This window comes from Pantherophis guttatus, chromosome 1, assembly GCF_059756535.1.
Source record: "Pantherophis guttatus breed Tessera chromosome 1, ASM5975653v1, whole genome shotgun sequence".
Lineage (NCBI taxonomy): Eukaryota > Metazoa > Chordata > Lepidosauria > Squamata > Colubridae > Pantherophis > Pantherophis guttatus.
The window spans coordinates 5,371,597-5,383,045 of NC_142063.1; the positions used below are offsets into that span (position 1 = coordinate 5,371,597).

Consider the following 11,449-nt stretch of genomic DNA (forward strand, 5'->3'; position numbering starts at 1 on the left):
TATGACACACATGCTCATTTTCATATAACTCAAACACTCAGCTTCACCTTGACTCTGAAGTCAATTTGCTCTGTGAATCAGCAACAAGAGATATAAACCTGTTTTTCCCCTTCTAGTGCCAGGAGAATATGTCAGAACACTAATTGTTAATGTATCCCCTATAGATTTCTTCCCTCACAAATCTTTCACGATAAAATCTGCTATAAAAAAATATGCCTCTAGTTATCCCAGTGGAGACAGGACATGACTGTACTTTCTCTTGTCTTGCAAATAGAAGACTTCTGGGTTTGCTGAGACTCAGCTGGCCATTGTTTTTTCTTTGGCCACAGCCTGAACCGAGATAAGAGGAAACATGGTTGATATAAATTTTCCCTGAGGCCATCCATTGAGAATGGGGGGTGTCTATTTTGCTAAAGCTTTGGTGAGATTTCAAGTGCTACCTGCAAGTTGGCTTCTCCAAAAACCTTGACTTAGGATCTAGAAGGGAAGGTGACAAGAATGACTGGGCTGCCTCTCCTGCTGCTGCTGCTGCTCTTCTGGCTCCTGCCTCCAACTGCTGCTAAGAAGATGCAAAGTGTATGTGTGTTGAGGAATTATTTCCAGTCACAGGAAAGCTACTATAGGCCTGGTGATCTCATTATTGGTGGAACGGTGCACCTGGGAGTAATTGATCATTCCGTCATTCCAGACTTCCAAAAAGACCCATTCTTGCTTTTTACACAGCTGCAAAGTGTGTAAGTCTCACCTGGAGGGGTATGATGTAGATAATTATTTGCTTTGTTTTAAATTCAGGGACTCTTTTGAAAAATGCCTGTTCTGGCATCTAGTTCAAATCTTTATTCTTTCCTCCGTAAAGAGCCCAATTCTTAAAATAGGTAAAATTCTCTATAGAGAAGATTTCATCAGTAAACAACAAAAGTGAGGCAGGACAAGAGCTTAGAAATTCTGCTGGCCTAGTGAAGAAGTTGAATTCTAATATTAATTCGGAGAGAAGGTCGTGCTAAGAAGCTTAAAGAGAAGCTCAATTCTTTTCAAGGGTCCAGGAGTTACATAAAAACTGCTCAGTTTTTGAATCAGCAGGGCTGACAATCTTTAACAAATACAATAGGGGCCAAAACTGTAGAAACCTTTTGAGAAAAGTGTATTTTTTAGGTTTGATGGCTAATGACACTACTTTTTTTTTTTTTTTGGAGTTTCAGGATAACAATATTCCATTGCTGGAATGTCCTGGGAATAGCCTAGACCTTCCCCCAATGGAAAATCTATGGAGCTGACTAAAGAATCTTGTTACTCAAAAGTGACCCAGCAATAAAACGAAGTTACTAGAAGCAGCCATTCAATCTTGGTTTCACATTATAACAGCTGCAGAACTAAAAGACTTGGCTTACTCCATGGGAAGATGTTGTAAAGCCTTAATTCAGTGGTGGGTTGCCCCCGGTTCAGACCAGTTCACAAGAACCGGAAGTAAAACCGGCGGGAGGCCCTGGCAACCACCCTGTATGTCGTCATCAGCGATCTGTGCATGCGTGCAATCCTCTTACGAACTGGTAGCAAAGGTAAGTAGAACCCACCCCTGCCTTAATCCATGCTAAAGGTTACCCAACTAAGGATTAACTGACATGGTGATAATTTTTGTACATCTCGTTTTTTCTACAAGTTTCCCTTTTCTTCTTTATCCATTAACTGCTATTCTAATAACAAATCCTTCATAAAAGTTATTGCATTACATTCTTGATTAAATTAACTTCCCATTGATACAGTATATAATTTTACGGTATTACTCCAAAAAAAGTGGGCTTATTAGCTAGTTTTAGAAAATACACTTTCCCCAAAAGATTTCCACAATTTTGGCCACTACTGTAGATGCTGGGACTCCCACTGAAGAAACTGCTCCAAGAGAGAACAGAATTAATTAGGGTGCCAGTAAAAGAACGGGGAAGGATTACAACCACTGCAGCAAAGTGAAGAGGGAAAGTTCTTTAGAAGGTATAAAAGGTTCTGTGATGTGAAAAGAGACACTTTTCTCCTTTCTCACAAAGTCATACAAGTTTCATCAAGAAATGTCTACGGGCTCAAACCAATGAAACTTGGGACTTTTGACTCCAACCAACACCAAAAAAAAAAAAAAAAAGGCAAGGCAAGGCAAATACAACAGCATGACCTTTTCTGAAAATGTCCCCCATGATTTTTCTCACAATAGACTCATAGCCAAGAGATACCAGCAGTTCCTGGCCGTGGTATTTGCAGTCGGAGAGGTCAACAAGGATCTGGTTCTCCTCCCCAATATCACACTGGGGTTCCACATTTCTGACAATCACCAGATTGAGAGAAGTATTTCAATAATCGGCCTCTCCCTGCTCTCCACACGAGGCCGGATGATTCCAGGTTATAAATGTAACAGGCAGGACCCTCTGCTCTCTGTCATTGGAGGCTTCATCCCCAAATCTTCAAGGCAGATGGCCTCCATCTTCAGCATCTACAAGGTCCCACAGGTAAGGGGCTTCCAATGTTTGATACGGACATGGACAAACAAGGGAAAAACAGAGAGAAACCAAAGATGCTTACTGGGGCACATCACAAATATGTGACTTAGAGAATCCACATGACAGTTGGATTTATTTTTATTTTCATGTGTCAAAGTAATTTTTTATATAATATGACTATCATTTAAATATGAGCCAGCAGTGTGCTGCAACTGCCAAAAAGCCAACACAGTTCTGTAGGAAGTTAACTCCTACCTCTCTCCTAGAAGAATGAAATATTTTGGAAAATATTAAAAAAAAGGCAGAATATTATATTTCCCTGAATGAGAAATGGAGAAACATGTTTTAAACACAAAGCAGCTTCCTCCCTCCCGCCCCACCTTTGTCAATGGACATATGAAGAACAGTTGCAGGAACTGGGTATGTCTAGTTTGATGAAAAGAAGGACTAGGGGGTGACATGAAAGCAATATTCCAATATCTCAGTGCCAAAAAGAATACAGAGCCAAGCTAATATCCAAAGCCCCTGAGGACAGGACAAGAAGCAATGGGTGGATACTAATCAAGGAGAGAAGCAACTTAGAAGTAAGGAGAAATTTCCTGACAGTTACAATGATTAACTTGCCTCCAGAAGTTGTAAATGCTCCAACACTGGAAGTGTTTAAGAAGAGATTGGATAACCATTTCTCTGAAATGATATAGGGTTTTCTGCCTAAGCAGAGGATTGGACTAGAAGACCTTCAAGGTCTCTTCAAACTCTGTTATTCTATGATAGAATCAGATAATGAGATGTTTCCTAAACACTGACTGTGCCAAGAGGATTTTTTTATGTATTCCTAATTAACTAATACTTTAGCCACCCTTTCAGTGCAATGTATTCCCTTTATCAGTTGAATGGTTTGTATCTTTGTCTTCTGACCTGTCCCAACCAGGCAAAATATATAACTTTCCACTAAGAAGGAAGAAGCTTAAGGGTGCCAGTAAGAGTGAATTAGGCTGACTAATGGAGCCATCAATCATAAAATGGTGACCCTTAAAACTTACATAAAACTTACTTTGTCTTTAAAAGAAGAATCTCATTTTCTCTAGCTCGGTGTTGGCTTTGAGTTCTCTGAGGGACAGAGAAGAGCTTATCCTTCCTTCTTCAGGATTAATTCCAAGGAATTTCCTCAGTATGTGGGTTTAGTCCAGCTGCTTCTGTATTTCCAGTGGAACTGGGTAGGGCTGGTGGCCAACAAAGCTGACAGTGGAGAACATTTCCTCTCATCTCTGATGCCAATGCTCAAGGAGAAGGAGATCTGTGCGGCCTTCACTGAAATATTGAAATCGGATGATTTTTTCAATACATGGAAAACAGTTGTTCTTTTTTTAAAAAACTGTTGTAAAGCTGAAGTGATTATTCTCTTTGGAGACCCTCATACTAATGCAAATATACAGTCAGCTTTGCATTTTCACATAACGTCAACAAAGTCAATGCTTCAGAAAGTTTGGATCCTAACTTCCCAATGGAAACATAATGTGGGGGCAGTTAAAGATGCATTGCCACTTATAAAGCCCTTCCATGGGGCTTTGCAGTTAAGGGACCACACAGGGGATATCTCAGAATTCATCCATTTTCTCACATCTTTAGACCCTTTGAACCCAAAAGGGGACATCTTCCTCCCACAGTGGTGGGAAAGGGTCTTTGACTGTGAGATACACAGACCAGGAATATTCATTCCAGAGATGGTGAAGAAATGTACAGGAAAGGAGAATGTACAAAATGTGCCCGCTCATGTTTTTGAAACAAGCATGACAGGTGAAAGTTACAATATCTACAATGCCATTTTTGCTCTGGCACATGCATTACATGCGCTGTTTGGATCCAGAGCCCAACCATCAAAGATGAGACTTGGAAAGAGGATATCAAATGTCCATTCCTGGCAGGTAATCTATGTAACTTTTTTAGGTAGTCCATAGCCCTAGAAAGAAACTTTCCTGTATGTATTCCTTGAATTTACCAATTCCATATCTTTATGCTACCATCAACAGTGTAACGATATGGAATAAGTACAATTGAGTTCAAAATTTGCTAAGCAAGGCATGTTGTTAAGTGAGCTTTGACCCATTTTAAGAGATTTTTTGCCACAGTTGTTGAGCTGTGGTCATTAAATGAATTTGATGCCCCTCCCAAGGTCCAGTTAATCTTTGAGCCAATCCGAAGGTGCAAAGTTGTGATAATTTTTGGCTAAGAAGGTGATAACAGGCAGTTCCCAGGTGCCTCCGGTGATGAGAAAAAACAGATGGCCAGAGGCACATTCTTCCCCCTTCCCAACTTCCCCAAAGGTCCATCAAAGCAGAGAAAGGACCAAAGGAAAACCCCATATAAGCATATCTCCAAACCTTCCCCCTCCCACCAAAATGCCAAGGTCCCCATAGAGATCAATGGGACCTGGCACAGAATGAGAGAAGCCATGATGTCTCATTTGTGACTTTCTGGTTGATTACTTTAATTTCTGAATGTTTCTTTTCTTTCAGATCCTTGCCTATTTGAGAAATATCCAGTTCAACAACAGTGCTGGAGATGAAGTCTCCTTCTCAGAAAATGGACTTGGGTCTGCTCAATATGATCTTCTCAACTGGGTTTTCCTCCCCAATCAATCTTTTGTCCCTGTGAAAGTTGGGAAACTAGATGCTGGGGCTCTCCCAGGCCAAGATTTCATCATTGACTCTGACGCAATCATCTGGGTCACAAAGGTGAGATGGAAGGAAATGTTCTAAATTTAGGGAAAGATTCATTCTTTCCCAGGGATGCAGAATATCTTTCTAACTGAAAACAGAACTATTGAATTATATATCATGCGGACATTTGGAAAAACCTTCGCGTGTAACACAATTGAGGTAGATATGTGGCCGGTCTACAAAGGTTTAGGATTGGAAAGGACTTCTTCTTGATACCCAGGATGCAATTGGAGGACACAAAAACAAAATTTTCATGGACCATTCCTGTTCAGTTGGATCTTCATGAATCTTTGTTTTTAAAAGCTCAATGCTTTTTCCCCTTTCTCTCAAGATTAAGCTCCCAGTTCCAATCTCCAGTATCCATTGTTTGGTCAGGAATGCTACTGGCCTTAATCCCTCAGGAGATGTTCCTGACTTCTTGTAGATGATGGTGAACCATTTATTTTGAACACGGAAAAAGATATGTGGAAAGCAATAATGAAGTATGTTCATTGCTTAGACCTTCTCAAGCATTTCTCTTTTGCCTTTTAGAAGGTGCCCTTTGCCAGGTGTGGCATGAAGAGGTGCCAGGCAGGAGAGAGGAGAAGAGTTCCAGAAGGCCAGCAGGTTTGCTGCTACCAATGTGACCCTTGTCCAGAAGGGACCATTTCTGATCAAACAGGTAGATCACACTTCAAATTGAGGTCTTCCATGCTCAAGGACACCGTTCAGCAGATATTAATATGTTTTCATATTAATCAATTTTTGGTAGGATTGACGTGCTTCGAAGTATTCATAGTTCTCATCTTAGTTTATGGAACTAAACTCAGCCCACAGGCTAACTTCCTGCTCCTAACCAATTTAATGCAGGGTAATTTCAGGAAACAACATATGGGAACCCTACTAGCCTATCTTCCTGTATTTTCGCATCCCATTGGAAGAATAGCTAGCAATCTTTTCATAAAGGATGGGAGCAGGGGTGAAATCCAGCAGGATCTGACAGGATCTGGAGAACTGGTAGCAGAAATTTTGAGCAGTTCGGAGAACTGGCAAATACCACCTCTGGCTGGCCCCAGAGTAGGGTGTGAATGGAGATTTTGCAGTATCCTTCCCCTGGAGTGGGATGGGAATGGAGATTTTGCAGTATCCTTCCCCTGCCATGCTCACCAAGCCATGCCCACCAAGCCATACCACGTCCACAAAACCATGCCCACAGAACTGATAGTAAAAATTTCTGGATTTCACCACTGGATGGGAGTGTGAGATTCAAGCTTTATTTTCTATTATTTAGGTGGTTCTTTTTTCAGCACTACTAATCTCCCAGGAAATTGATAGATCTATAGGAAAAATAGTAGATTGATTTATAGCTATCTACTAACCTTCTCCTGGAGGGAAAAACAATCTGAATGGGCAGATTTGAAATACAAACAGAGATGCTGATCCAGGAAGCTCTCAATGCTGTATTGTCTCTGCATCTTTTTTTCCTTTCTCTCTCCTACAATCAATTTCCTGGCAAATCACTTTTGAATGAGAAAAGAGACCTTTCTCCCTTACAATACTCAATATACAGCTGCACGTCCTTTTCTTTTCTCGTTTTGTGACACTTTCAGCCCAGAAGAATGAACAAGGTACGCATAAAGAAAATAGCAAGATTCCTGCCTTACAGATCTATCAGAATTCTGTGGGTTTCAATGTTAATTTGAAAAAAACCCACATCTCATAGTTTCTCTCATTCTGAAATGTACAATAGGCGTTAATGTGCCCAGTGATTGGAGAGACCCTTTATTCAGTGGTGGGATTCAGCCGGTTTGGGCAGATTTAGGCAAACCGGTAGTTAAATTGTTTGCTGGCCCCTCCCTGCCCCGCCCCCTCCAGGAGTACCCACACAACCCATTTTTGCTCCTGGGGTGTGTGTGTAGGAAGCTGAGTGGTACCTGTCACACTCCCTGGCCATGCCCACCATATCCACGCTTCCTCACCAGCCCATTAGACAGAGAATTGGTTGTTAAATTATTTGAATCCCAACACTGCCTTTATTCCAGAATAAACTGATCAAACAGCTGAGGATGAACTGATTCTTGTCTCTAATCTACCCTCAGTGTCATCATGAGGGATTATGTGCTCTTTTTGATCCACTATGTAATACACATAGTTCATTCCATCACTAAGTCTGCGGTCATGTCACCCTGATGGGAGGGTTAACACATATGGCAGATGCCCCTGAAATCCTTAAACAAAGACTCTTGATTTCAGATGCTGCCCACTGTGACCTCTGCCCAGAAGACCGATACCCCAATGAGCACAAGGACCACTGCATTGCCAAGAGGATCCACTTCCTTGCCTATCAAGACACCCTGGGATACACTTTATTATGTCTCGCTCTTTTCCTCTCTATGGTCACATTGGCAGTCCTGGTGATTTTCCTTAAACATCACGAAACACCGATTGTCAAGGCCAACAACCGAAATCTCACCTACATCCTCCTGGTTTCCCTAATGCTCTGCTTCCTCTGCTCCTTCCTCTTCATTGGTCGACCCAGAAAGCTCACCTGTCTCTTCCAACAAACTTCATTTGCCATCCTCTTTTCCCTTGCAGTTTCCTCTGTCTTGGCAAAAACGGTCACGGTGGTTCTGGCCTTCATGGCCACTAAACCTGGGAACAAGACAAGGAAACTCTTAGGAAAACCACCGACCAACTCCATTGTCTTAGGCTGTCCCCTGATCCAAGCAGGTTTTTCTGCCACTTGGCTGGCAACATCTCCTCCATTTCCTAACTTGGACTTCCACTCTTTGATAGGAGAGATCATCTTGGAATGTAATGAAGGCTCAGCTTCAATGTTTTATGCTGTCCTTGCCTATCTGGGTTTTTTGGCCCTTGTCAGTTTCACAGTGGCTTTTCTGGCTAGGAAATTGCCTGACAGCTTTAATGAAGCCAAATTCATCACTTTTAGCATGCTAGTCTTTTGCAGTGTTTGGATCACTTTCCTCCCCAGCTATCTGAGCACCAAGGGAAAGTCCATGGTGGCTGTGGAGATCTTCTCCATTTTGGCCTCTGGAGCTGGTCTTTTGGTTTGTATCTTTTCCCCCAAATGCTACATTATCTTATTGAGACCCCATCTGAATTGTAGGGAAAATATAATGAAGCACAGAAATCTCTGATTTATATGGGATTTGGGAATTTTTATTTTGGCTTGGGTGCATTTTGACAGTTGTCCCCAGAGAAGACTTGGTAATGAACATGGAAATCAACATTGAGATTAAATAAGTGGATAATAATTTCCACCTGTACAGTTTCTTCCTTTATTTTTTATCAAATCACTTTTAAAAAATGGGTTGGATTAACTATTTATGTTTTTAAACATGTTTCTTTTCATAGAGCTCTGAGGTTTTGTTTAGGTCACACTTCCATGCTATCCAGGGTGCACCATGAGGAGGTGAACTGACATCACACACTGCCACCATCCCTGATTATCAACTATAGGTCCCAGTTTGAGCAAGTTGGAAGAAAAGTTTCCAACTCCATCTGACTACAGGCTTCCCACAGGACTGTGTTTTGAGTCCAGTACTCTTCACTTTGATAACCCACGACTGCTGTGCCAAATCTGCTATGAATCATATTGTGAATTATGTGGATGACACGGCAGTGGTGGGTCTTACCCAAGACAACAGTGAAGATGCTTATACAGAAGAGGTGAAGGCTCTGTTGGACTGGTGCAAGAAAAGTAACCTGGTTCTAAACGTTGATAAAACAAAGGAGGTCATTGTAGATTTTAGAAAGAGCCTGCATGGTCATACTCCACTCAGTATCAATGATTCTACTGTAGAGGTTTTATCTGTGAGTGCCGATAACCAACAATCTGAACTGGTCTCTCCAGACATCATCCTTACTGAAGCGAACAAACCAGAGTCTGCATTTCTTGCATCAGATGAGAAGAGCACATCTTTCTCCTTCTGTCCTGGCCACTTTTTACAGCAGTGCCTCAGATAGAAAGTCCCTAAAGAGAGTGGTGAGGACAGTGGAGAAAATTATAGGAAGGTTGCTTCCCATTATTCAGTATGCTGCTTTAAGCGCTCTGTGCTTAGAGCTCAAAGCATTGTCAGACACCCCACACACCCACTCCAGGGTCTGTTTCTTTTGCTCCCCACTGGCAAGGGGTTTCAAAGTATTTCTAGAAGGACTACCAGATTCTGTAACAGCTTTGTTCCTTAGGCCATCCATCTGGCAAACTTGCAAGATTAGTTTTTCATGCCATGTACATGTATTCATCCAAACTAGATTGTGTTATTTCTCTGTCGTATAATATATGTGGGTATATGCATATTTATTTATGTGTGTATGTATATATATATATAACATATTCATTTCATCATGTAGTGTGTATTGGGATAGTAACCCTTTGAGAGCTGTATGCAATGAAATTTCATTTTAATATATGCCGATTAGCCTACATTCAAAGAGACAATAACGATATTCTAAGTCATATCTGAACAAATTATGACACAATTGCTCAGTTTCATGTAATTCAAACACCCAGCTTCACCTTGACTCTCAAGTCAATTTGCCCTGTGAATCAGCAACAAGAGATATAAACATGTTTTTTCCCCTTCTAGTGCCAGGACAATATGTCAGAACAGTAATTGTTAATGTATCCCCTGTAGATTTCTACCCTCACAAATCTTTCAAGATAAAACCTGTTATAAAAAAATATGCCCCTAGTTCTCCCAGTGGAGACAGGACATGTCTGTCACCTACTGTTGTCTTGCAAATAGCAAACTTCTGGGCTTGATCATAGTTTCCTCTTTGGCCACAGCCTGAACACAGATAAGAGGAAACATGGTTGATATAAATTTTCCCTGAAGCCATCCAGGTAGCATGGGTTGTGTCTATTGTGCTAAAGCTTTGGTGAGATTTCAAGTGCTACCTGCAAGTTGGCTTCTCCAAAAACCTTGACTTATGATCTGGGAGGGAAGGTGACAAGAATGACTGGGCTGCCTCTCCTGCTGCTGCTGCTGCTCTTCTGGCTCCTGCCTCCAACTGCTGCTAAGAAGATGCAAACTGGGTGTGTGTTGAGGAATTATTTCCAGTCACAGGAAAGCTACTATAGGCCTGGTGATCTCATTATTGGTGGAAATGTGCACCTGGGAATCATGACTCTTTCAGTTGTTCCAGACTTCCAAAAAGACCCATTCTTGCTTTTTATGCACCTGCAAAGTGTGTAAGTCTCACCTGGAGGGGTATGATGTAGATAATTATTTCCTTTGTTTTAAATTCAGGGACTCTTTTGAAAAATGCCTGTTCTGGCATGTAGTACTGTTCAAATCTTTGTCCTTTCCTCCGTAAAGATCCTAACTCTTAAAATATGTAAAATTCTCTATAGAGAAGTTTTCATCAGTAAACAATAAAAGTGAGGCAGGACAAGAGCTTAGAAATTGTGCTGGCCAAGTGAAGAAATTAAGTTATAATATTCATTTGGACAGAACGTCATGGTGAGAAGCTTAAAGAGAAGCTCAACTCTTTTCCAGTGTCCAGGAGTTGCATAAAAACTGCTAAGTTTTTGAATCAACAGGATTGACAATCTTTAACAAATACAGTAGTGGTTAAAACTTTTGGGGAAAGTGTATTTTGTAGGTTTGATGGCTAATGACACCATTTTTTTTTTTGAGTTTCAAGGTAACAATATTCCATTGCTGGGATGTCCTGGGAATAGCCTAAACCTTCTCCCAATGGAAAATCTATGGAGCTGAAAATCTATGGAGCTGGGTCACTTTTGACTTTTGTTAGTCAAAAGTGACCCAGCAAAAAAACGAAGTTACTAGAAGCAACCATTCAATCTTGGTTTCACATTATAACAGCTGCAGAACTCAAAGACTTGGTTTACTCCATGGGAGGATGTTGTAAGGCCTTAATTCAGTGGTGGGTTGCCCCCGGTTCAGACCAGTTCACAAGAAAATTTATTCAGGCAATAGAAACTTTATACCACAAACAAAAGGCAAAAGTAATGATAAATGGAGAATTGACTGATTCCATTGAGATAGGAAAAGGTACCAGACAAGGATGTCCACTGTCCCCACTGTTGTTTATATTGACATTAGAAATCTTAAATAGAAATATTAGAGAATAAAAAGATATAAAAGGAATGAAAATTCGAAAAGAAGAATACAAATTGCAAGCATTTGCTGATGACCTGGTCTTTATTATTGAAGATCCATTAACTCAATAAATACTTTGATAGAGAATATTGGAGAGTTTGGGAAAGTAGCTGGTTTG

At 40.9% G+C, this 11,449-nt stretch overlaps 1 protein-coding gene across 1 annotated transcript; it reads left to right on the forward strand.

Annotated features, from left to right (window-relative positions):
- The first annotated feature begins 2,156 nt into the window (after window positions 1–2,156).
- Window positions 2,157–8,462, forward strand: LOC132712185 (vomeronasal type-2 receptor 26-like). The gene is made up of 5 exons (XM_087881739.1): window positions 2,157–2,394; window positions 4,113–4,280; window positions 5,142–5,218; window positions 5,735–5,864; window positions 7,436–8,462. Exons 1-5 carry the CDS (start codon window positions 2,157–2,159, stop codon window positions 8,338–8,340), a joined length of 1,518 nt encoding a protein of 505 aa, XP_087737865.1. The 3' UTR covers window positions 8,341–8,462.
- Window positions 8,463–11,449: the final 2,987 nt, after the last annotated feature.